At 55.4% G+C, this 27,115-nt stretch overlaps 1 protein-coding gene across 3 annotated transcripts in view; it reads right to left on the bottom strand.

Moving 5' to 3' along the window:
• The window catches only part of PC (pyruvate carboxylase), a 197,917-nt gene that overhangs the window by 89,056 nt on the left and 81,746 nt on the right, over nt 1-27,115 (bottom strand). For all 3 annotated transcript variants that reach the window (XM_075004951.1, XM_075004952.1, XM_075004954.1), the window contains one exon: nt 16,135-16,253. In XM_075004951.1, the coding sequence (XP_074861052.1) occupies nt 16,135-16,253 (119 nt within the window). The remainder of the gene's footprint in view (nt 1-16,134; nt 16,254-27,115) is intronic.

Below are 27,115 nucleotides of genomic sequence, written 5' to 3'. Positions count from 1 at the left end.
GGTCTCTTATTAAAGAAGCCTGAACAGTGGGTTGTTTGGGCCCTGACGGCAGGATTCAAAAGCTCCTTACAGGGCAAATCTGCTGCCTTCTCGCTGGGTTTTCAAGCACTCAGGCCTGGGCCTTTAAAACCACCAATGGATTTACCAGTACTGCAGTAATGGGTAATTGAAATTGCAGGGTGGGGAGCAGAGGGCCCAGTGCAGGATCAAGGCCCCAGTTTTGCTCATGTTCATGCTTGAAATCGAAGAGACCTGTGCTGGGTGCTGGACAGACACACAAGAGCTGTGTCTACACGTGCACGCTACTTCGAAGTAGCGGCACTAACTTCGAAATAGCGCCCGTCGCGGCTACACACGTCGGGCTCTATTTCGAAGTTAACTTCAACGTTAGGCGGCGAGATGTCGAAGTCACTATCCTCATCAGGAGATGGGGATAGCGCCCTACTTCGACGTTCAACGTCGAAGTAGGGACCGTGTAGACGATCCACGTCCCGCAACGTCGAAATTGCTGGGTCCTCCATGGCGGCCATCAGCTGGTGGGCTGAGAGATGCTCTCTCTCCAGCCCCTGCGGGGCTCTATGGTCACCGTGGGCAGCAGCCCTTAGCCCAGGGCTTCTGGCTGCTGCTGTGGCAGCTGGGGATCCATGCTGCAGGCACAGGGTCTGCAACCAGTTGTCGGCTCTGTGGATCTTGTGTTGTTTAGTGCAACTGTGTCTGGGAGGGGCCCTTTAAGGGAGCGGCTTGCTGTTGAGTCCGCCCTGTGACCCTGTCTGCAGCTGTGCCTGGCGCCCTGATTTCGATGTGTGCTACTTTGGCGTGTAGACGTTCCCTCGCAGCGCCTATTTCGATGTGGTGCCGCGCAATGTCGAAGTTGAACATCGACGTTGCCAGCCCTGGAGGACGTGTAGACGTTATTCATCGAAATAGCCTATTTCGATGTTGCTACATCTAAACGATGTTGGTTTCACGTGTAGACGTAGCCAAGAAGAGAATGTCCCTGCCCCAAAGACTTCAAAGTCTAACAGATAAAGGGCTGGAGGGGAAACCGAGACATAGAATATGGGAGAGGCTTTCCAAGCTTAGAGGCAGCGCAATGAATTAGAACCTGACTCTCACTCCAGTGGCCTCCCCTGTAAACCCGACCACTCAATTTAACCTCATATTGACCCCGGGGGAGGGGAGGTTTGAAAGGAAATGCAATCCCCATTTTACAAGTTAGGAAACTGAGGCACAGAGTGGCTAGGGTCATACCTGGGAGCCAGGAACTGACCCCTGATCTCCAGAGTCACAGCGTGATGTCATAACCCCAGCCTGAAAACTGGCTTAAGAAGCCCAGAGTTTCCTGAGACTCTCCGGTCTGGCCAGCCTGCCGGGGGCTTGCAATGGTAAATGCTCTGAAGCTACAAACCGGGTTGCAAACCTGTCCTGAGGATAAGTATAGGTGGTGCTGTTACAGGCAACATCCAAAGCTGTTTCAGTGAGAGAGAAGCAGGAGGCTTAGTGGAGAATGCAGGAGCAGTGGGGGGATGGAGAGTGATCCAAAGTTGGGACAACCAGCAGGAAATCTTCCCCTCCTATCGCTTCTAACTCTAAAGACACATTCCCAGCAATGTCTCCTCCATGCCAGAGAGCAAAGGGGTCTCTAATTTGGATAAATACCCAGTTTACAGTGTCAGATCTCAGGTGATCAGAGATACAAGAGGTGACATTGGCTCAGGCCAGCGAAAACCAACGACAGGGAGGGACAGAGAGCCCTGTTGGGACAGCGTGAGTTGGAAAGAGTTGCAGTCGACGATGTCTCACTTCAACAAAGGACTGGAGCTGTGGCGCCGGCTTTCATATAAGCGCTGTGTGTTCATGTGCTAAATATTCCACGTTGCACCCCCTGCAATGACAGTGAGGCCTGGGGTAAGAGAAATCAGACGAGCTGCCGGCAAGTCGCACAAACCAGCAAATGCGCAGACGCCCTTCTTGCTTGTTGTGAGGAGTATTGCGGTAGCATCTACAGTCTCCAACCAAGCTTGGGTGCTGGGGGCGGCACAGTGACAGACTGCACCAAGCTGCTTCCAGTCGAAATAGGCAAAGGCTGGGAGGGGAAACCAGGGCATAGCGAGTGAAGGGACTAGCCTAGATAGAGCTAGGAACAGAGCCCAGGCCATTCTGATTCCCAGTGCACTCCTAGTTCTGAACACCTGTGCTCTCCCTAGCACCTGGAATACACCCTTGATATACTGACTCCCAGTCTGCCCCACTCTGACCTTGACATCCTCATTTTCACGTCACTGCTGAGGACAGAACCCAGGAGCCACGTTTCCTGGAGGCTGAGCACTTGGGCAGCCACCCAGGAGAGATCCAGCTGCTGCCCAGCTGATTAGCAGAGTGCCCCAAGCTACCCACAGGAGGCAGTGTGTATTTCTATGGGTGGTGCACATCCACACACACCTTAGTGCACACAACAAAATTTATTCTACCTGCGGTGTTAGAAACCAGAGGGAACACCGCTCTGCCTCCCTGACTCCCAGCACTGGACCCCTCTCCCCTCCCAGGGCCAGGAACAGAATCCAGGAGTTCCAGCTCCCAGCCCTTCGAACTGGAACGACCAGATTCCCCTCCCTTCCCAAAGCTGGCAACAGAATCTGGCCTTGGCTTCCAGCCCGACCCCATCTGCTCGAACAAGCAAGGTCCATTGCCTCTATTGCACAGCGAGGAACTGAACACCAACCACATGTTTGGAAAGAATCGTTCTAGGGGAAGGGCATAAATACACTCGCTTTCTGTGTATTTTTTTTTGATGGTGAATAGATCTCCAGGGACTGTAATTTGTCTGGCATGTGCCAAAGTATGCAAGCAATTACACAGCCCAGGCTCCTTTTCAGCCAGCTCCCTGGAGCTGAGGGGATAGCGAGGGATCTCAGTGGACACTCCTGTGTCTATGGGGAGCTCCAGGCACCGACACACAGATGCAGAGTGTATTAAATGTGCATGCCATGTACACTGAAAAGGAGGGTACCACATTATGTGTGTATACCTCCTGTTACACTTGCACTTGCTGTATTAAACAGGCACCCTGCATATTACACCTTCATGTTTAATGGAGCATGTGCCAGTGTAATATACAGCAGACAATATATCTGCCTGCCTATTGTAGTTGCATGAGTTAATGTCGTTTGCATGTCGTGTGTGTGTATACACATGCAGTATATGAAAACAGCACAAAGTTAATTATATCTGAATGCAGAAAATTACCCGTGCACACAGTACACTTCCTGGGCATGCACCATATACGGTTTGCATGCCATAAATACCCAACTATGTGAGATGTATTACATATACATGTAGCACATAGACAGGCATGAACCCTACTGCTCATTCATGTACGGTATTTGCATCCAGCATGTTACACATGCATATGTGGTCTATTTAACAGGCACCCATTGTATGTATACCAGGTATACATCTGTATGCAATATTTTGCATACGGACACAGGATATTGACTATCCATGCAGGACATTATCACAGAATCACAGGGCTGGAAGGGACCTCAGGAGGTCATCTAGTCCAGCCCCCTGCTTCAAGCAGGATCAACCCCCACTAAGTCGTCCCAACCAGGACCTTGTCCAGCCGGGACTTAAAAACCTCAAGGGATGGAGAATCCACCACCTCTGATCCAGTGTGTTACATGAGCATATAGAGCTGCATGTTGCATATACACCAGCATCCAGTATTTTGATTGTGTTTATGGATGCAATCTATTACATCAGCACATCATATACTACCTGTGCAAATAGTATATTACATTTGCATGCACTGTGCGTGCGTGTATTACATATAGAAATCGTGGCATGTGGTAAATTACCTGAGCAGGCAGCATATTAGGTTTGGAAGCTGTATATATATTTGCATGTAGCATCTTGCAATATGCACACGATACATCTGTAACAGTATGCGATCGATTAGATTTACATGGCCGCAATCCCATTGATTTTCACTGTCACCAGATCTGGCTGCTTCTGGATTTCCTGCCACTTCAAATTAGAGTCCCCCCCAATAAATGAGGCGAAATTATCTCTGCTGAAGCTGCAGTGCCCCAGCCAGGTGCGACAGGGCCAGAAGTTTTGGATGGCTGGGCTGGATAATGAACACAGCATGTTCTGTGTGTTTGGCCCTGACCTCAAAACACAGCTCTTCAGCCAAAGCAACCTTCGCTGTTACGGTGGAAAGCGATTCGTTTGCACCAGGGCTGGAGAATTAGAAAAGAGCAGATGGGAACTCGCCAAGAGCACAGTTGGGGAGAGGATCCAAGCACCTGGGCCTACAAAAATAACTGCACACAACACCTACCACCTGCCGGATTCTCTCCTGCAGGGGGCAGCAGCCCCCACCCTGGTCCTATCTGAGCACCTGGGAACTGTCCTGCAAAATGAGCATAACTAACCCAGAATTTGGCCCTCCCTTAACACTGTCCCTGCTGTGTTGGATCAGATCAGGGGCCCATCCAGGAAGTATCCCTCACCTCCACATCAGGCCAACAAGGCCACCTAGCCCAGTCTCGGGTCTTTGACAAAGGCTGTCCCCAGAAGGTTCAGAAAAACCTCAGCCCCTGCTGATAACATGAGCCGGACTCTGCTGACCGCCAGCAAGGGCTGGCCCTTAGAGCTGAAGGGCTCTGCTTTGACTTTAAGCACTGCTGCCATCTAACCAGGCCTTGCCTAGCCCCAGTTACTGGGGTGTGCTAGCACCAACCCTCACAATACCCTCGTGCGGAAAGGAAGCATCGCTATCCTCAGTGCACAGGGATCTGCATCAGAGCAGGGAATAGACACCAGCGGTCCTGGCCTCCAGGTCCGCTGCTCTAACTCACCACACCCCACTCCCTGCCATGTGGCCATCTGACGCCCAGCAATTCTCGCTCTAACCATGAGACATCACTCCCTTCCCACGGACGGAAACAGAATCTCACAGTCCTGACGCCCCTGTCTTCTGCTCTAACCACGAGATCCCTTCCTTGCCAGAGCTAGCAACACAACCCAAGAGCCCTCGCCCAGGAGTGGAACCTAATGGGTCAGAGCAGAAGGGCTGGGAGGCAGGACTCCTGGGTTCTCTCCCCAGCTCTGGGACAGCAGCAAAGAGTGAGCGGAGGAGGTGACTAGGTCCACATAGAAAAAAATCGCTAAGAAGCCCCCCAGCCACTCGGGAGAGAACCTCCTGCTGCCCCCGCTGCTCCCCTCACGGACAATCGTTGCAAAGAGAAAGGCGAGGCAGCCCCCAGCCCAGCCCACTAAATCAGCCTGGACTCTCAGAGCAGGGGCTGCCCACCCAGGTCGGGCAGAAAATCAGACAGAACAATGACAGCAACAAGGGGAGCGGGAAGAGTTTTTCTAACCACCCGTCGCAGCACCCACCGCTGCACAAGGGAGAGCTGGCGCATGCTACGGGGGCGGAAGCGAGCCCGTTTCAAGCACATTCCACGGCACAGCTCTACCTGCCTGCAAGTCGACAACGGCGGGGCAGGGGGGCAACAGGAGCAGCAATGGGGCATGACTGGCTGGGGCGGGGTGTCTCCAGTCTGCAGCTAGATCTGCCCCGCTCCTCCCGCCCCCAAAAAAAGGCTAGAAGCGGCCTGGAGACAGAACTGACAGTCGTTATCACAGGGCATGCTGCAGTTACAAGCTGACCTCCCAGCTGCTGTGCCTGGTGCTGCAGGGACCCTGATCGAGACGGAGGGTCCACGGTAACGTACACAGTGAGAGGCAATATCTGTCCCGATGAGCTCACCCCTAAACAGACAACGAGTGAGGGAGGAAACATCTGCACTCCCCTGCCAGGCCAACCCATTCATCTCACGCGTCTAGTAGGGGGCACACGAAATCGACCTCTCAGGGGTTGAATTCGACCCTGTACTCGCGAGACACGAGGAGTAAGGGAGGTTGAAGGGAGAACCTCTGCACCGACCTTCCCCTGTAAAGACAGGCCAGTTAGCCTAGTGCGGATACGCCGACTTTAGCTGCGCCAAGAATTGCAGATCTGTGGCTGATTTCCTTTGTCTAAAACAGACACAGCCTAAGCCAGGGGGAGACAACGAGCCTTCCCCGAGGCCAGGGTAGAACCAGGGACAGAACCCAGGTTTCTGCGCCCCCAGTTGGCTTCTGCTCCACTGCTCAAAGTCCCACTCCCCTTTGAAAGTTAGGAATGACCCTGGAGTCCTGCCCCCCGTCTCTTGGCGGTCCGAGCACCCTGCCTGACAACCATCTCATTCAAATGGATTTGCTCCCAGCGTATGCAATAGGGCTGCCCGACTTTCTAACCTCACAAAACCAGACACCCCACTCCTTGCTCACTTCCCCGCCCCCCACCCTTGGTCACTTTCACTTGGATGCAGCAGGGGATTGGGGAGCAGGAGCGGGTGAGGGCTCCGGCTGGGGATGAGGAGTTTGGGCTGAGGGACGAGGCAGGGAGTTGGGGTGCGGGGGGATGTGCAAGCTCTGGGCTGGGGTGCAGGGGCTGAGGTGGGGAAGCTGTGGTTCCTGGCCAATTGGAGCTGCAGAGCTGGCACTTGGGTTGGGGGCAGAGTTCCCTCTAATTTTTCCCATCCATGGGAAGTGCAGATACGCACCAGCGGTAGAAACACACGCTGCTGGCTATGGGCGCTCTGCTAATCAGCTGGGCAGCACCTCAATCTCTCCTGGGTGGCTGCCCAAGCGCTCAGCTTATAGGGAACACTGGGCGGGGCAGCGTGCAGAGCCCCTACGGCCACCCCAGCCTTGGAGCCAGAGGGACATGCCAGCTGCCTCGTGGTCAGTGGTGCAGACTGGAGCTGCCAGGGTCTGTTTATCGACTGGGCGTCCTGGTCAAAAGCCAGATAGCTGCCAACCCCAGGATGCACCAGCACCTCAGCTGCGCCGTGCTACATTAACAGCCACCAAGCGATGCCACAAGTGCTGTGGATCAGAGCAGTTATTAGGGTGGTAACTGGCAGCCAGGACTCCTGGGTTCTCTCTCAGCTCCGGGAGGGCAATAAGGGCTAGTGCAGGGGTCAGATAACCTTCCGACACAGAGGGTGCCGAAAGCACCCTCCCGAGTGCCGCTGATACTTCTGAAAGTCACGAATAGTCCCACTTACAACCATGTCATTAATACGTCAGTTGCGACACAGAGCTTTGCTGGTGAGCTGGTGGCATGAGCTGGGCTTCCATTAATCCCCAGGCGACCCGGCACTGAGGCAGGAGGGGCGGGGCTGAGCTCCCACCTCGCGTGCCGATGAAAACCTGCTTGTGTGCCGCTCTTGGTTGCTGACCCCGGTGTAGTAATTAGAAGTGGGGTGGGGGCTGAAATTCAGGACTCCTGGCTCCTGTATCCTCTCCAACCCTTCACCCTTCTGTGCCTCCTTTGCTCTGAGAGTCAAATACCTCCCAGCAACACTCGGCAGGCAGGAGGCTGGCGCGGTCCAGGGGGTGGTGGGAGGTGAGAGGGGAGCTGGGGGCATCATCACGCCCGTCAGTCACGTCTGCAGAGCTGAAAAACCTCCTTCCAGCCTGGGTATGTTCACACCTCCCCCCCGCAGCTGCAGGAGCCACCCAGGCTGAGCTATTCATCTGCAGCCCAGCTCCCCAGGCTGGAGCTTCAGAGGGATTCTGCTTCCCAACCCCAGCAAAGGAACCTTCCCCGCCGATGCCTCCGGCCTCCTCCTTGCCACGGGCCCATGGTCCGACACCCTCGGCAGCGGGAAATTAACGACGCACCGCAGCCCTTGCTCGTTACTCTCCAGGCTGTGACCCGGAGCACCAAGCCACTCATGTCACCTTCAGGGGAGAGGCGCTGGAGGGAGCAGAGCACCAGCGCTGGCAGCAAGGGCTGTGCCCAGCTACTCCACTCCCACCAGGGGGCGCTGTAGGGAGCTGAGGCACTGGGTGTGGGAGAAGCTCCTGGCTACTCCAGCCCGGAATGTCCCAGCAGGGGGCGCTGTGGGGAGGGGTGGGAGCGCTGGTGGGGGAGCTCCTGGCTACTCCAGCCTGGCCTGTCCCAGCAGGGGGCGCTGTCGACGTACTGGCTGTGGTCAGGAGCCCCCACTTCAGGCCCACCAGGGGGCAGTGTAGGGAGCATGGCAGAAGCACTGGCTGGGGGAGGCGCTTCTGGTAATCCAGTCCCAGCTCTCCCAGCAGGGGGCACTGTAGGGCACTAGCCCCAACAAAGATCAGTTTGGCACACGGTGGAGCTGGTGTAGTTTGGAAACTGCCCTGACCATGATCTGCATTGCTTGTATATACCTGTCTCTGGGGGACCTTGGAAGCCAGACAGCTGGGGTTGGGGGGAAATCCCCAAAGCAGAGGCCCCCGGCAGTCACACAGCAGCTCCTGTAGCAAAGCAGGCCTGGAAGCTGTCAGTTGAACACATGGCCCAGCTCGAGCTTCCCTGGGAGCAGAGACGGCTGCTTGGGGATCTGTGAAGCCAGAGGCTGTGTCCTGCTAATTAGAGCTAATTTTTATAATTGGCTGCATATGACCAGTGCTGACAAGGATTTATGGCATAGCTAATGCCCCTGGAAACACACAGCTGCCCCCCGCCCCCACTTACCCATTCCTAATCTCCCAGTTGCCAGCTCATTGCTAACAACTTCACACTCATTATAGTGCTGGGCTCTGCCAGTAGACTCCTGCTCTAGACAGGTCTGTGGGCCGTGCATTGTTTGCACAGCACCTCTGGCCCAGGGCTGAGATGCAGGGTACTCGGGGCTGGACATACAGCTTCCTCGGCCTCGGGGTGAGAGGAGCTGCCTACCAGCTGAGGCCCAGGAAGGGGCAGGGACTTACACAAGCTCCCTGACAGTGCAGGAGAACCCAGACGCTCCAGAATGGACAGAGCCTTCCAGTCCCTCTCCCACAGCCACAATCCAGCCCTGCCAGGGTCCTTGGCCCTTTAAGGGCCAGGGAGCCTGAGCAATTCAGTCCTGTTTTATTTATCAGAACCTGACTCAGCTAAGGAGTCTCAACTTTTCCCAGCCCTCAGATCCCCCTTGTGGCTCTGTCTCTGCAACGGTTTAACGTGCATACCCAGAGCTGGATGCAACATCCCATCACTGGTGCCATGAGGCCACCTCCCTGCTTCTGCTCAGCACTGTCTGCTGATCTGCCTGAGGATCCATTCGATCTTGGCCTCCCTTCACGCTGGGCGCTCAGTCGGCTGGTTTTCACCAGGATCTGACTCCTTTCCAGAGCCCTCAAGCCCCAGGCACAGCCCTCTCCCCATCCGCTGCAAATGCAGCTGATGTTTCTCGTCCCCATGCGTACGTCCTGGCCTCCAGCTGCAGGCAAATGCACCTCGTTCGAATGCGCCCAGCTCCCCAGGCGACCCAGTGCTGGAAAAAATGCTTGGAAGGGGCACTTCTGTGAAGAACAGCTCCCCAGATTGCAGGGCCGGAAGGTGCCTCAGAGCACCCAGTCTGACCTCTGGCTCACACAGGCCTTTCCAGCTCCCCAGCCCCCCAGATTCAGTCCAGTAGTTGGTGCGTCTCTAAAACATGCCACCAGGTGCTGTGCACCATGGAGACAGGCTGCTCCACTCACTGGTTGCTGGTCCTGAGCCAGTCTGAGCTACAGTCACCACCGCTCAGGAGAAGGGGCAATGGGGCAGTGATCACTCCATGATCACCTGTTCTGTTCTTTCCCTCTGGGACACCTGGCACTGGCCACTGTCGGAAGACAGGAGACTGAGGTAGACGGATCTTTAGGGCTGGCCCATTATGGCCGTTCTTATGCTCTTATGAAGCCACAGATTGTCCTAGCCTCACTTGCACCCATTTCACAGATGAAAGACAGGATGGTGCAGCAGTTCAGAGGCTAGAATGTGACTTGGGTTCCAGCCCCTGCTCCAGCACAAACCCCAGGCCTGACAGGAGGCTGGACGCAGAGGTGCGAGGGCTGCAGTGCCTATCCCCAAGGGCTGCCAGAGGCCTGCTGCCCAGTGGAGCTCCAGGCTCCGAGTCAGACGTCCCATGCCTCGCACGTAAGGAAAGGAGGCTCAGAAGGCGGTAAGCTCTGCAGGGAGCCAGGGGGGTGAAATGCAGAGGAAAGGGGCAGGGCTCTGGGTCTCTGACTCTGTGAGCCCTGTCCTGGAACTAGAGCCTCTGACGGGCCAGAACTGTCCCATGGAAAATGATAAAAGGCCAAGAGCTTGGCAGCCAGGGCACTCCCCATGGCTAGGGAAAGGGGAGTTCAAGGCTCCACTTGGGCTTGGGTAGAGGTGACTCACACCTGCATCTCCCACAACCCAGGCATGTTCCTGGCCCAGTGGGCTGTTCCCCAGTCCGGCCCCAGCTTTTCTCTGCACAAGACCTGATCCCCAGCACGCTCAGAGCACACACCTGCAGGATCGGGCCCTGCTGGCAACCTGGGAGGATGCAGTGCAGGAATCCTGCTCCCAGGCAGCTGGGGGCGTGGGCTTGGGCGAGGCTCTGAGCCGCCTGTAAGCCGGAGTGCGGCACAAGCAGCAAGTGGCCTGGTGCGTGCCGACCTGCAGGGAATTAGGCAGCAACTGAGCAGGCGGCTGGAAAGTCCCAGTAGGACCCAGATGTTGGATTTAGGCACCAGCATCCTCTTGTGTGCCTAGCACCTGAAGAGCTTTGGGAGTCTGGCCCGTAGAGGCTCTGTGCCTCAGTTTCCCCACCTGTACAATGATGGAATGGCCCCGCCTCGCCTCCTCTAGGGGGCGGGGGGATGACGTGTCAGACAATGTGAGGCACTTGGGCCACACAGGGCAGGCTAAGCCCCTGAGATCTGATCCGTCCCTAGAGGATGCTGGTTCACCAGGAGGAGGAAGACAAATTGTTCTCAGCTTCTGAGGTTAGGACAAGAAGCAACGGGCTTCAACTGCAGCAAGGGAGGTTGAGGTTGGACATTAGGAAAAAGTTCCTACCTGTCAGGGCAGATAAACACTGGAATAAGTTACCTGGGGAAGTTGTGGAACCTCTATCCCTGGAGATATTTCAGAGCAGGTTAGATAGACACCTATCGGGGATGCTCTAGACAGTACTTGGTCCTGCCAAGAGGGCAGGGGGCTGGACTCAATGACCTCTCGAGGTCCCTTCCAGTTCTAGCGTTCTATGATTCTATAATCATGTGTGGGGCTCTCTGGGACCGAACTTTGGTCAGAGACGTCTGCACAGAGCCCATCACAAAGGGGAATGTGTGTTGCCTTTGGGCCTTCTGATTGCCACCATCCTATAAACAGGCTTGAACGGATGCAATTTTTCAGCAGCCAATATCACCGGTTCCATCACGTGCGCACACACACCAACGCAAAGACACTGCCAGTTGCAAAGCCTGAAATGCACAGAGAGGCAATGCAAGAAAAATGCTGCTTGGAAACTTACTGCTGCTTAATTTAAAGAGATTTGCTTTGTATATTTGGCCATATGATGTTGACCCCGTTTGTGTTTTAACTACTGCAGAGTTTTAAATTTTTGAATCTCAGCATCTACTGTCATTCAATAATTACCATCTCGCTCCCCGAGTCTTTGACCTGCTCCATAATTTCCTCCAACCGTGAATGTTTAAATCTATAAAAAGTTTAAAAAGCTTTAAAATAAACAGTGACGTCATCTGTCAATATGAAAAATCAAAAGCTCAAATCAAACCTGGCCATACCCCCTATAGAAACAACAATAATACGCTGGGTGAATCACAACTTCAGCATATGACGACTCAGGTACCCCACATTGTTGTTTGTGATATTTAGCATTTTCCTTAAAGCACAAACTCCAGTAGGCACGAATATGTGAAAATCAACTTTTTTTTTTTTCTTTTTTGAAGTCATTTCACTTGCCTTGCGGCTGGGGAGAAACCATGGAAAAGAGGAACCCGAATCAGGAAGGATAACTAAAAAATTATAGGTATTTTTAAAAATCAAGCCAATTTCCTGATTTTAAAGAACTGTCTTGTCAGTTTTGAAGCCAAGCTCATATCGTTCAAGCCAATGAGGTGCTTTCTAAAGCCGACGCAGTGATTTTTAAAGCTCACGTGAAGAGCTTTAAATTAAATATAGACATATTTAAAGCCCCATAAATATCACCACTTTGGAGTGCTGATTTTTTTCTACACCAACCGGGTGGTTTTCAAAACAATCTGACGTGAATTTGGAATGCCTCAGCCTCGGAGCCTCTAATGCTGCTGAGGGCGGAGCTGATAAACCCCCACCAAGCTGGGAGGCTGGGTTTCCTTCTTCCCCTGCAGACACAGTTCCCACTGCTCCTTCGGAGTCCTCAGCTGCATGCGTGAAAACATGCCCCAGCTTCGGGGAGGCAAGTGCAGGGAGGTCAGCCCCACGGCTTGTTCTGCGCCTAACTGCAAATACTATATCCAGCATGCAACGGCCTGCTGAGCTGCCTACTCACACCACAGCGACCAAGATGTGGTCTCAGCCAACGTTCGCTCTATTTTTTCCATCCATGTGCAGAATAACTTTTTTGCTCTGTGCACCAAGGCTTGTGCAGATGCGCATCACCAGTTGAAACACACCCTGCCCACTGAGGGTGCTCTGTCAGCTGGGTGGCTGAATCTCCTGGGCGGCCACCCAAGTGCTCAGATTACAGGGAGCTCAACTCTCCAGATGTTCAGCTCTCCAAAGAGTATCACACATGTAGCAACCCTGGATAGTAACGTATCTTTGAATGGAAACTTTGTATTACTACGTATATTTGTATCACCCTGTACCTTTTTAAGAGGCCGCAGACTTTTGTATTACTCTTTAGATTTGTTATTGTATACAACCTTGTACCTTTGTATTATCCTTTATATTTGTTATTTTATAGTCATAAGATACTTTGTATCTAAGACTCCATTTGGAGGAATATGCTGTGTTGTATTAGCTTGTAAATCTTGGCTGTCTCTGTGAGATTGACAGAGCCAGACATGTCCCCAGAAGTCACCTGCTACAAGACAGGCCCAACAAGAAAAACAAGAGAACATCACTGGCCATTACATACAGCCCTCTGCTAAAACCTCTCCGCGCATCATTAGTGATCTACCACCCATCCTGGACAATGATCCTTCACTCTCTCAGACCGTGGGAGGCAGGCCTGTCGTTGCCTATGGACAGCCTGCCAACCTTAAACAAATCCTCACCAGCAAATATAGACCACAACACAGTAACTCTACACCTGGAACCAATCCCTGCAACAAACCTCGCTGCCAACTCTGCTCACATACGTACACTACTGATACCATCACAGGACTTTACATCAACCACACCATCAGGGGCTCATTCACCTGCACATCTACTAATATAAAAAACGTCATCATGTGCCAGCAATGCCCCACTGCAATTTACATTGGCCAAACTGGACAGTCTCTACGTACAAGAATAAATGGCCGTAAATCAGACATCAGGAATGGTAACGTACAGACGCCTGTGGGAGAGCACTTCAATCTCCCTGCACGCGCAATGGGAGATTTAACAGTAGACATCCTACAACAACAACAACAAATAAACCTTCAAAAACAAACTCTGAAGAGAAACTGCAGAGCGGAAATTCATTTGCAAATTTGACACCTTCAACCAAGGACTGAACAGAGACTGGGAGTGATTGGCCCATTACAAATGCAGGTCCCCTGCCCTTGATGCTCAGATCTTCACCTTAGCTACTGATAATGGGCCACATCCTCCATGACTGAACAGATTTTGTCAACTCTGGCCCTCCTCTTGACTGGGGCTCGCTCTTTAAACCCTCCTCTGGAACCTCACACTCATACTTCTGATGAAGCAGGTCTTGGCCCACGAAAGCTTATGCACCAAAATATCTGTTAGTCTATAAGGTGCCGCAGGACTTCTTGTTGCTATTACAGAAACCCGGAGCAGTGGGAAAGGATCAAACCCATCTGCCATTGACTGGTGACTCATCGTGCCTAGGGCGGTGGGACAGAACCAGGACTATGGACTAAAAGCTATAATGTGTGCACCACAACAGGGCTGAGTTCTTCTTGCCTTGTCGACATCAGAGCATTGATCCGGATCAAGAGAACCTGGCTCCACACACACCTCTAATGCATCCGGCTAACGGACTAAAGTGAACAACTTTGCGTAACTATAAGCAAACCCAAGAGAGTGTGCGCGCGCCTGTAAGTAAACTAAGTATATTACATGCATATAACATCATGATGCTGTATTCTCAACTAACACGGCGTTCTTGCCTTATCCCTCTGAAAAGGTCCCGTGTGCTTCTTATAAGCGCAACACCCAGCGCTATGAGCCAGCCCAGAGTTAGTCGAGTCAAAACAGCTTTTATTCGGCTCCACTGTGGCTTGCATTAGCGCCTAGGGCCCCCAGCCATGGGCCAGGACCCATTGTGCCAAATGCTGCACAGAAACAGAACAAGACGCTGTCCCTGCACCAAAGCAGAAGAGAGGCTCTGGAGCCTACATGGGCTGCCTGGGCCCCTTAGCCTGACCTGGGGTGGGAGGCTGAAATAGATGGACACACAGTTCTGAGCTGGGGGCAGCAAGCCGCGTTCAGATTTAAGGCATTTTCGTCCCTGCCCCATCCCAGGCCCCCCACCATGTTCCCATACTCCGCCATCCTCTCCCACCTCATCCTTTCATCCCCTCCTCCCAGGGGCTTGGCGCACCTTCTCCCCCGCTGCATTTGCCAGGCGCCCTTCAAATCTCTTCTCCAGCTCTCAAGCTCCCCCACAGACCACTTTTCTCAACCGAGGCCCTGTCTCCAATTCATCTGCAAGCATCTTCAGCTGTGTCTGGTAGGAGGTGGGGCTTGGCCCTGACTGCGAGCTGCTGGTTACCTTGTGTTGTCATACATATCATTCTCCTGCTGCAGATCTAAGAGAGGAAGGCCAGGACGACACCCCCCCCAACACACATTCACGCTGCAGAACTGCAGCTTTTGTTAAATAAAGACAAAATCTGCCTGGATGATGGTCCCAGAGGAAGCTTCACCATGTGAGAGGTACACAACTGAAGCAGCAACACTGCCTGTGTCGACAGAGAGTCTGTGATGGTTGCTCCAGAAGGAGGGAACTGACCCATAATTATCTCTCCCGGGTGTTACCTCTGGAACCTAACACTGCCCAATTCCGTGTCTGTCAGAGAAGGTCTACACAGCAAAGTTATTTCGAAAGAACTATCCTAGAGTGTACACAACGCAACCACTATTTCGAAACAATTTCAAAATAACCGTTGGCTTCTTTCAAAATTGGTAAATCTCACTCTACGAGGAACAGCGCCTATTCTGAAATCAAGTAAACCACCTAGTTACGCGATTTCCACTTGCGCGTTACTTGGATTAATGCGAGTTGAAATTGTGAGTGACAGGGAGCTGGGAGCCAAGCAGCAGCCTGGCTCCCAGATCCCGTCCACTTCTGGCTCCCTTCCACGTGCAGGAGCTGGGAAACTAACCAGCGCTGCTGTCCTGGTCGGTTTCCTGGCTCCCAGGAATGGCAGCTGGCAACCAGATGGCAGCCTGGCTCCTGGCTCCCCCAGCTCCTGGCTCCCTTCCGCTTGCAGGAACTGAGAAACTGACCAGTGCAGCAGCACTGGTCAGTTTCCCAGCTCCCACAAGGAAGAGAGCCTGAAGCCAGGCTGGTGCCCGCTTCACAGGTCCCAGTCAGTCCCTGGAGTGCCGGTCACTTTCCCAGCTCCTGCGACTTGCACAAAATTCAACTTACACATTGCCAGGAATGCAAGTTACGTGTCAACTGGGGGTTTACTGTACGCACTGTTGAGACAAGGAATGGAGCCTATTTCAAAACAAGCGAAGGGGATCCCACGAGTGTTTCAAAACAGGCCCTATGTGTGCAGATGCTGTATTTTGACATAACTAAGTGCTCTTTTGAAATGTGTTTTTGTGTGCAGCAGCATTATTCCAAAACATCTCTCCCAGAATAGCTTATTTCAAAAACAAGGCCGCCAGGTCACCATAGCATTAGATCCCTGCGTGTCATCACTAGAATCTGCCCCTCGGAGGACACTTCTCCTGTTGGAGATCAGTGAGCTGGCTACAGTCCATTTGACAGGTGCCAGGTGGCGCCGTACGCAGAGCTAACACCACCTCCCTGTGCCTACTTGCTGTCCCTCCGTTCAGGAAGGTGCCCCACCACCACCACGGACGAGGGAGCGAGAGGCTTCACTTACTCCGTGATCTCTTCTGTCACCGTGTGCTCCACTTGAAGCCGGGAATTCACCTCGATGAAGTAGTGTTTGCCATGTTTATCGACCAGGAACTCCACGGTGCCGGCATTTTCATATCCTACCTGCAAGGACAGGAGGGAGTCATGAGGGTCTGAGCATTCACTAGTGTCTCTCGGGAGGGAACGCAGCAGCCGTGGGCCGGGTGAGCGCACAGGGCTGCTGTGGTCTGTTTCTGGCGCTGGAAAGGGAGCGGGCCTGGCAGTTAGAGCAGCGGGACTGGGACACTGGGTTTCCACAGAGCTAGTCTGGAGGCTGGAGTGGGGTCTAGGGGGTTGAACAGGTGAGGGGACCGAGAGTAAGGACTCCTGGGTTTATCCTGGCGCATGTGCAGGGACCTGGATCTAGCAGACAGAGGAGGGCTGGGAGGGAGTCAGGACTCCTGGGCTCTATTTCCCTTGCTGGTGAGGGCTGTGGACTACCCTGGGGGGTGCCAGTGGTGAGGTCCAGACTGGCCAGGTGGGGCTGACGATGCCATGCCCAGGAGGTGGCTGAGGGAGGGCACCGCAGGGACAAACAAGCAGAGAGGTGAGCAACGTCCTGGCCTCATGCAGTCCCTGGCAGTTAGCACGTGACACCTTCACAGGGCGGCCTGGCTGGCTGGCTGGCAGCCCAAACCCGGCTGAGTGCAATCAGACCTCATTAGGCTCCGGCTCTTAATTAGATTCCAGCTCCCCCCAGCCAAAGCACTTGAGTTCAGAAGCTGCTGCCCTGGGAGATGTCAGATGCCGGGCGGTGACGCGAATGGAGCTGGCGTGACTCGCCACAATGGAACGTTCACACACCGCTGGCATCAGGGGTTCATCCCTGGGGACAGCTGAGCAGAGCTGGAACCAGGGGGCCACCACCCACCTGTGACCAAGAGGGCCTGGGGGTGGGGTCAGCCAAGGGCCTGGTGCTGTCCAGAGATACAGGCTCTGTCCCACAGAGCTGAGATCCAATCAGGCAAAGGGTGGGCTTGCAAAGGGGAAGGCCAACAGGAGAACCAAGACCAGAAGATTGATGTGTCCTGACCCTCACCGAACAAGCTCCCCCCTCTGCCACAGCCGTGGGCTCCGGCACACCTCTCCTGCTCCCACCAGCCATTCAGAGACTTGGCCACAGCCAGGCCTACTGCCCTGCTCCTGTGCAGGGGTCGGCACAGGGCTGAGCCTGGGCAGCAGGACAGGATGCCGGGCCCACCGGTGGGTCCAGGCTGGTGGTGGGAGTTGGACATGGAGGAGGTGGGCGCATTGCTCTCATACCCACTGAGCTACCCCAGCAAGCTGAACACTGTGTGTTTGCTGCAGTGGAACCCCAGGCAGACAGCTCCGCCCCCCGCCTCCCCTTCCTTGCCCCTCTTCTGACTCCCCTGCCACTCCACCCACTGGCCCATGTCTCTTCTGGGATGCACTCTGGAAGCTGCTCCGCCCCCGAGCCCCTCCCCTTGCCCCATCCCCCACCGAGCTCTGCCAGTTCCCAGGCCTCTCAACCTCTACCCATCCTATGCACCGCCCTGCAGACAGCACGCTGCTTGTCTTCACGCCAAACCCAACCCCGGCTCCTTGCAAGAACCATCTCTTCCCCTGCCTCTGGCCAGGGATCCCAGGTAATTAAAGATTCCTGGCTGCTGCCAGAGACAGCTCAGAACCCCAGCAGCACAGCCACAATTCCACCTCCCAGGACGGGGTTAATGTTGCTTTGCAAACAGAGGGGGATGCAGAAAAGATGATTCCTCTCTCTCTCTGTCTCCCTGTCGCTCTGCCTCACCCCCAAGCACTGGTGTCTGGAGCAACAGCAGCAACTGCAGCATTTTCACTGCTAGCTGCTGCTCCCGGCTCCCCAGCAGGCAATGTGCAGACCGAGGTGCACTCGGTTAAATGCACAGCCATCCAGGGACACGGTGAAATACGGAGCAAGGGAAGTCTGGAGGTCTGGCACGTGGCTGGCAGGCTGCTCAAGTGGCAGGCATGATGCTGGGAGGCCCCTTGGGAAAGGGGAGGGGGGCTCACACCAGGAGCCGCAGCGCTCCAGAGGAGACCTGTTCTACGGCATGCGAGCCGCACAGCCTTAGCCATGTCCCAGCTGTGCTGCCGCCGCTCAGTCTGTGCCCAAGCGTGCTGACGGTCCTGCCTCGCAGCCAGCAGTCCCTGTAAGCTGAGCACTTGAGCAGGAGAGATGCTGGTGCTGCCCAGCTGATGAGCAGAGCGCCCACAGGGAGCAGCAGGTGTTTCTACGGGTGGTGCACATTTTCACATGCCCTGGTGCACATAATAAAATTTATTCTGCCCATGCAAGGAAAAATTAGAAGGAAGGCTGCTGGCAATCACATCTTACGCTGGCACCTGTTAGCGAGATGAGCTCCCTGGCCCAGGGAACCTGATGTCTGACTAGACTAAGCAGAGGAGGAGAACTAGTACCTCAGCGAGGGTAGGACCGGAACTCAGGTCTCTTCTCTGCCCGCACAGAGCTCCCACCTTCAAGCCACAGTGGGCCAGCTATCCAGCCCCTCCACTTCAGGTGTTCTTGGCAGCACAGAGCCCCGGTTAGCAGCCCTCCCCTCTCACCGACCGTCTCCTCGCAGGGTCGACATTAACCAGCCCTAATGGAAGCAGAGCTCTCCGCCAAGGGCCTGAGATAAGTGGGTAATTTCAGCCTGGTAATAAGCACCACTGCAGAGTCCTCATCCCTTCCCACTTCAATCAGAAATAAATACGCTGTTCTCCAGGGAACACAGCCGCTGCAGCAGAGCAAGGAATGGGCAGAGGCTGCTGCTTACTGGGCCAGGGGCAGGGCGAACCGAGTTCTTGGGGCCCCTCTTAGTGGTTTTATGGGAAAACCTAACAAACCCCCATTGCTGCACAGACACCGGCGCCGGAGGCTGCACCAACCCTGGCCACGATCAGGGCCCCACTGTGATGGGCACGGTCCAGACTGATGGCTCTGGGGGCCCCCATTGTGCCAGATGCTGTAAGGATCTCGACCGCAATCAGGGCCCCGCTGTGCCGAGCGCTGCACAGACCCCGACCGAGATCAGGGCCCTCTTCTGCCAGGCGCTGCCCAGACATGACGCCATCCCTGCCCTGAAGGGTTCATGCTATGAAGAGCCAACAGCTGTTCATACTCTGTTTACATCATTCCCTCGCAAAGCTGAGGATGGCACACAGGCCCCGAGACAAGGGCATCGCCCCCAGCAATGCCTGGGAAAGAGGCTCATGCTGTGTCTCCACCTGGTTACAATCAACAGCAGTGCAGGAGGCTGCAGGGGACCCAGGTGTACAGTATAAGAGTCCCTGATTTTTGATGGCCTGGGGGCGGTAATCCTCACCCTGTGATACCCAGAACCCCGCCCACAGTAACCGGCATAAAGGCTGAATCTCACTGGAGGGCAGCAGAGATAACCAACCTCATGTCCCTGGCCTGCAGGGGGCCAGGTGGCAAGCGCAGACGGCTCCCTCATGAGCAGGGCCCGACCAAATTCACGGGCCATTTTGGTTAATTTCACCAGCTTGGGATTTTCAAAATAGCAAATGTCACAATCTCTGCTATTTAAATACGAAATTTCTTGGTGTTGTAATTGCCGGGATCCTGACCCAAAAAGGAGCTGGGGGGTAGCTGGAAGGCTGTGGGGGGAGGGGTGGTGGTATGACATTGTTCTCCATTGCTAGTGGTGGTGGCACTGCCTTTGGGGCTGGAGAGATGGAGAGCAGCAGCTGCTGGTTGGGAGCCCAGCTCGTAAGGCAGAACCACCAGCAGCAGCAGCGCAGAAGTCAGGGTGCTGTGGTATGGCATTGCTACCCCTGCTTCAGCACTGCTGCCTGCAGAGCTGGGCCCTCAGTCAGCAGCTGCCTCTCTGGACACCCAGCTCCGCACCAGGGAAAAGCGCACAAAAGACGAGAGCGCTCAGTCCATGACACCCTTTTCAGGGCTGTGAGCTTGGTCAGGCCCTGTGGAAGATACCAGAGGACAGCCAGGGACCCTCACTCCAGCCTGTGCATCTTTACCTGGTCATTGACTTGGCTCTGACACCCAGTCCTCGCTCTCCTGAACACTAGGTCCCTCTCCCTTCCCAGGGCTCAGGGCTGAACACAGAAGTCCTGACTCCCAGCCCCACTTTCTAACCCCCACACCCTCCTCCCACAGCAGAGGCTAGAGCCCATACACCCTCACTCTTGCACACACCCGTCACCCCAACCTCTAGGCTCCCTCTCCTCCCAGCTACGGGAATAGAACCCACCTCTTCTGGCTCCCACCCCCCATGCTACCCCACGCCAGTGTCCCCCGTAAGCTGGGCACTTGTGCAGCCACTCCGGACAAATTCCAGTGCTGCCCAGACACCTCGTTCTTGTTTCTTTAGTGGTGCACATTCACATGTCTTGGTGCACATAAAATTTATTCTGCACGTGGATGGAAAAAATCCACATACACATGGAAAAGATTAGAGGGAATATAGCTCCTCTCCCAGAGCTGGGGACACAATTCAGGAGTCCCGAGCCCTCTTCCAATACCGTCTGTGTGTGAGAGACCCGGAGGAGGAGAGGACAGACGTGGCTGCCTGCCCCTTGCCAACATACCAGCAGCTCAGGTGATGCGTGTGAGCAGGGAACATGCCAAGGAACAGGACTATCGAGCCTGGCTGTGTCCTGCTGAGCAGATGCTGCGCCATGGTGGTGAACACGGATACAATGCTTGGAGAACAAGGGAAGAGTGGCCAGTGTGGCAGACAGAGTCAGGACACCTGGTTTCTGGCGCTGGCTCAGGAAGCAAGTGAGGTCTACAGGTTGCACCCTCTCAAATCCAGTAATATCCATGGTCCCACAGGCTGGGACTATTGGCATCCGAGGGTTCGGGGGCCAGGCCGGGGCTGGAGTGGCAGCTGGCAGCCCTGCTGGGGCTGGAGCCAAAGCCAGAGCCCGACTGCCCTGCAGGGCCCCGGGATGGGACCAGAGCCCCTGCCTGCCCCACAGGAGTGGGTCTGAGAGCCAGAGGTCCAGCCTGCATCACAGGGCCAGGGGATGGAGCTGGAGCCCCATGGCAGACCTGGGGAGCCTGTCTGGGGCCACAGCCGCCCAGGGGACAGAAGCTCTGGACCTCCCCGGTCCAGTAAATTCTCTTGTTTGGGACCAGTTAGGTCCCAACCATGCCAGACCAGGGAGGGGCAACGTGGAGTGGTCAGTGCGGGAGGCATGGCTGGGATCAGACCTCCAGATTCTATTCCCTCCATTCCCTGCCCTCAGGCCCAGACGATTCACAGCTACAAAATCTGCCTGGGGGTGACTTTGGGCAAGGCTGACAGGACGGGGCTGTCTCCCTGCAGTGGCCCTAGGACATCAGACAGAGAGCATCTCTGATCCAACCCACGCCTGCTAATTAAACACGGAGCCCGCAGGCTGGGAAGCTGGGGATGGGGAAAATCCTTGACCGGCGCAAGCGCACTTGGGGCAGGACGGAAGTCAGTGCAAGGCTAGGAATTAAATAACCCAGACGGGCGAATGTGGATTAACTGTACATTTCAATCTTCGCAGGGCAGGGGGAAGCGGGCGCCGAACAGCCATAAAGAAGATAATGAAGCATGGAGCTCATTAAAGATGTTTTAGCTGTTTGGAGGCTGCTGAATGTTAAGAGGCACTGACAGCAAGGATATTTTTCACCCTTAACGAGGCAGTGAGGCTGGGAAGCAGGACCCCTGGGCTATGCTTCCAGTTCTGCGGCTTGCTTACTGCGAGTCCCTCTCCTGCTACGCGCCTCAGTTTACCCGCCCGCCCTTTGCTAATTTCGACTGGGAGCTCTCAGGAGCAGAGCCTGGCTCTCCCTGTGTGCGCAGGACCGAGAGCGATGGGAGCTCCTATCTCAGTCAGGGTCCGGGCAGCGCCTGGCCCAAAGGGGACCTCTGCCTCCGTCAGGGCCTCTACCAGAAATCGATGCTGCCTTGAGTGGGCGGGGCTTGTTCTGTGGGAGGAGCATAGCTCTCTGCCCGTGTGACAGCGCAGACGGCTGGGGGAGGACGCTGGGTCCCTCCACACGGGAAGTGCAGACTATGTCTCCTTGACAACCCTGCCTCACAATGTGCCCTTCCAAGTCAGAACCCTGGAATCATAGAATACCAGGACTGGAAGGGACCTCGAGAGGCCATCGAGTCCAGCCCCCTGCCCCAATGGCAGGACCAAGTACCAGCTAGACCATCCCTGATAGACGTCTATCTAACCTGTTGTTAAATATCTCCAGCGATGGAGATTCCGCAACCTCCCTAGGCAATTTATTCCAGCGGTCTCCTTGGAGTTGGGTTGCTTGGGAATGCAGCCCAAAGCGTGTGGTAAACGCCATCTAAGGCTAAAGACTGGAATCACTGCCCCACACTATGCACTTGTTTCCTTCCCCAAGTGCCGGGATCGCCCGCCGCTGCTCAGGGGCCGGGGGGATCTCTCTGTCCTTAGTGCACCGAGCTGCCAACCCAGCTCCCACCTCCAGCAACAGACATGCACCTCAGTCTGCTGGCGGGAACTCACGTCACACTGCAGGGCCTTTGCTACCTCTGCTGGGGCTGAAGATCACAGAGGGAGCAGAGGGGGAAGGGAGAACCCCATACGGATATGGCTCATGCCCCCCAGGAGTTCTTGGGCATTTGGGAGGTGGCACACACCCAGGACCTGGCTTCTACTCCTGGCTCTGCCACTGCCCTACTCTGTGCCCTTGGGAAAGTTCCTTGCCCCTTATCCATGGTGAGACTCCGGACTCAGGGTACGACTACACTTACCACGGGTTCGACACACTGAGCTCAAGCTGCCACAGTTCGATTTTGCCACGTTAGCGAAGAGGTGCCAAATTGCTCTCTCTGGGCTTGGCCATTGACCCTGGTCCTCTGCGCTGCTGCATGCAGTAAGGGACATCGGCGTGAGCCCACAGAGCCCAGGTCTACACCAGGGAACAAAGTCCATCCCGATACATCGATTCTAGCTCCGCTAATGGCATGGCTAGAGCCGCGTATCTGGGATCGAGTTGGAGCCCTAGTGTAGGCCAGGCCTCAGATTCTACGCCCAGCTTTGGGAGGGGTGTAGCGGTGGGGAGTTCGAGAACACAGGGCTGAGACGCCGGACTCCTGGGTTCTATGCCTGGCTCTGGAAAAGGAGTGAGGACGAGAACCTGCACCTCTGTGACTCTAACCACTACTCCCCATGCTCACCCTACAGGTGGGAATGGAACCCAGCAGTCCTGAGGTTGGCCCCAGGCCCTAACAGTGGAGACAGGAGGATTCTGCTCCCCTCTGTTTTAAATTAGCATCATGATTTAACATCTCCACCCCAGCCCGAGACAGCAGCAACCCCCCCACCCATCTGCTGATTCCGACAGGGGGATGCTCCTCATGGAAATGCATCTGTGTTTCCTGTAGCTTAAATTACTTGCTAACGAACTTGAGGAGAAATAATCTCTTAATTATCTATTTAAGAAAAAAATACGTAGTACAGGCAGCCTAATCAAATATCATTTTGATCATTAAATGAAAGCACATTACGAGGCGATTGAGTGGGTTTAAGAGCGGGATCAGCCAGGCTGGAGATTCCTGAACATCAGCAGCTGGAGAAAAGATAACCCCGGTAGCTTACATGCCTAATAAGCACTAGATAAGGCGGCAGGGCTGGCAGTCAGAACAACTGGGCTTGAGTGCCACTTCTGGGAGTGGAGTGTGGTCTAGTAGTTAGAGCAGCTGGGAGCCTGGTTTTGGTGTCAACTAGGCCACCCCTTTGGGCAAGCTCCTTTACCTCAGCTCCCCCCCATTTTCACTCTGTGAGCGCTGAAGGACAGGGACTGTCGCCCAAGGGACATCTGTGTGGCACCCAGCCCACTGGGCCCCCAACCGCAGTCAGCCTCAGTGCAGCAGCCGGCCCGGTGCAGTCCCTGGTCACAGTGGGGTCACTGGCAGTATCCATAACCCCACCACCATTGGACATGCAGGAGGTGAGTTTAGGCCTTTGCAACATGCCCCTCCCCCTCCTTCCAGCCTGCAGTGGGGAGCACAAGGCCAGGGACCATACCCTGCAATCTGCAGCAGAGCCAGGAATGCTGGTTGCACTCCCAGGAGGCCTTGTGCCTGAGACTGCACAGCCTGCGGGCGGGATACTCGCCCTGTATTGCCCAGGCTAGGATCGGCCCCAGAGCTGCTAGATTCAGGGAGCCTGCCGCTCCCAGGCTCCTCAGCACCCTCTTCTTTCAGGTAAGAAACAGAGAGAAAAGGAGGGAAGGGGGAAGCTGCCAGGAGGACTGGGAGAGGGATGCATCCAAATGAGGTGGTGCATATTCAAATATGCAAATCAGGGCCCGCCTTATTTGCACAAAGCACCCAGCTCTGCATCCTAAATAGGGCCTGGCGGATGTGCGAGCCTGCAGCGAGGAATGGGAGGCACAGCTGGAGTGACTGAGCGATGGAGCCAGGGCGATGTGACAGCAGCTGGTGTTCGACAGGAATTTGGGAACGTTAAGGAGAGTGATCAATGGCCCAGCTCGGTGGCTGGCATCTCCTCCGTTCCCTCGAACGCCTCTTTCCAGAGGAATTCCCCACTGCACCTGCTGCTCTGCAGCCACGGCCAGGGAGGCTGTGGGGCTGGGCTGCTTGGCTCATGGTGCAAACGTAGGCAGTTAGATGCCGCTCCTCACCTGGCTTTGCATTAGGTGCCCTGAGCTCTGTGGTTCCCTCCTGCTGGGTGCGGCCCAGACACGACACAGATCATGGCCTCGTTGGACACAGATCCCCGTCTCAGGCTGAGGTAGGGGAAGTGCCGTTAACTCAGTTTTCCCAATGGGGAAATGGCACCAGTCAAAGCAAAGGGCCCAGGCAGTCCCCGGCAGAGCAGGGAACTGAACTGTCGCCCAAGGCCGAGATGAGTAATCTAACCACTGGGCCTTGCTTCCTGCCTTGGGAAGAAGGGTCACAGGAATGCACAGAGCCAGGCCCAACAGAGACACAGTCTAGACAGGCTGAATGAACGGGACACGTTCATGACTCCTGGGTTCTATTTGCCGTCGGTCAAGTCCTTTCCCTGCTCTGTGCCTCAGTTTCCCCACCCCTTCTTAGTCAAACTGAGGGCGGGGACAGTCTCTAAGTGTAAATACCACGCTCAGCCCTCTGGGCCCCACTGCCGGCAGGGTCTGCACAGGGGCAGATGCAACGAGGGCCCTTCTCCCAGTCGGGGTCTGTGCTCCACCGGGCACCTGGGGGTCCCCGCCTGCGCTCAGGACAGCGGGCCCTGAAGGAGAGGAAACTTGGAATTCTTCTCGCTGATGAGCGAGGAGGGAGGGGCTGACCCCGAAGGAAGCGGCTGGAAATCTGAAGGGGGAGAGGAATAAAGAGAACCCTCTCGTCAGCGTGCGGATTGCAAGTGAGACTGACACGCAAAAGGAAATCCGGGTGAGCCCCCATTGGGCTCGGGGGCTTTCATCCAGCCACAAAGAAGAAGCCAGTGGCCAGGAAAGGCAAGTCTCAGCCAATCATTCCAGGCGCGCTCTGTACCCCGGCCATGGTGTCACACAGGCCAGGGGCTGCTCGGCCCCCCGCCCTGGGTAGTTTTGAGGCCGCATATGAGATGCGGCTGCACTGGGCACTGGGACGGCCCTGGCAGCTTCCACTGGCTCCGGAGGTTTATGCAGCGCCCAGCACAATGGCAGCCCTCATCTTGCAGTCCCAGCCCCACGGGGGCCCCAATCTGCTGAGGGTCTCTGCAGCACCTGGCAGAGAGGGGCCCCCGATCACCCTGCGGGTCTATGCAGAGCCCAGTACTGGCAGGTGATTTTGGAGCACATAGCAACCTCGCCCCACCGCGTTCCAAGAGGCTCCGTGAGTTCGTCAGGGCCACGATAACGAGGAGCTCGTTCACACAGCATCGAGTCGTAAGGCGAGACTCCCAGCCAGACTCACTTACAACTCGCTGGCCCTGAAGGGACAGAACCCAGCAGGGCTTCGGACGCGGCTCAGACGCATCGCTCCCAGGCACAGAGGCTCAGAACCCCAGCCCGTGCCCATTGGGTGGGCAAGGCTGCCCCTAGTGCCAGGCCTCCTGCAGGGCGCCTGCATCTGCACTCCGGAGGCAGGAGGCACTGGGAGGGCTCTGCCACTGCCAGGGAGGCAGTGGGGCACATGCCAGGAGGCCTGCGAGCTCCAGTGGGCCGCTGGGGGCATTTGCTGTCGGCTTCAATGAGCAGGGAGAGGGGAGAGCACAAAGTGGAAGTGACACTCGAGAGCTTGACGAGCTGCCGACGAACGGGAAAAAGAAAAAAATCTGCTTTTCTCCATCTTCTCTCCACTCCCCTCACCCGATCTAGGAATGGACCCCCAGAGTCCTGACCCCCAGACCCACTACTCTATCCACGGGGCCATACTCCCTTCACCCCCTGCACTGGGAATACACGCCAGGATTCCTGACTCCTCCTCCCCCCACAAACTCATGCCTTAAAGTGGATCATGGAGTGGTTGCCACAAAGGTTGCTAAGGAGTCGTGTGCAGGTCCAGATGCCAATAAAGAGGCGGCGCCTGGAGGGGGAGACAATTAAACCCATCAGCGGCTCTGCCGCTGGCTTTGTCTTTTCATAATACGAGACGGAGGTGGCACTAGCAGCTCAGGCATGAGGCTTATACTGATGCTCCCACAGCACATTTCACAGCTGCCTGCCTTCAAAGTCAGGCGGCAGGATTGCAAAGGGGCCAGTGATCAGCCACTAGCCCCCTTGCCCCTCCTAGTCTTAGGAATAAAACCCAGGAGGCCTGACTCCTGTCCCCTGCTCTAGCAATTACACCCGACTCCCCCGTAGGAGATGGTGACAGAAGCCGGGAATCCAGGCCCCAACCAGACCTACTGGGGGATTCCCTCACCCTGAGAGCTGGCCTACAACCCAGGACTCCTGATTCCAGGCCTTACGAGCTGCCGTTGCCTTCCCAGAGCCAGAAATAGAACCCAGGAGT

The sequence above is a fragment of the Carettochelys insculpta genome, chromosome 11 (genome assembly GCF_033958435.1).
Source record: "Carettochelys insculpta isolate YL-2023 chromosome 11, ASM3395843v1, whole genome shotgun sequence".
Taxonomy (NCBI): domain Eukaryota; kingdom Metazoa; phylum Chordata; order Testudines; family Carettochelyidae; genus Carettochelys; species Carettochelys insculpta.
Note: the sequence above shows the minus strand (reverse complement) of the source record. Positions and strands in the feature narration are given on the sequence as shown.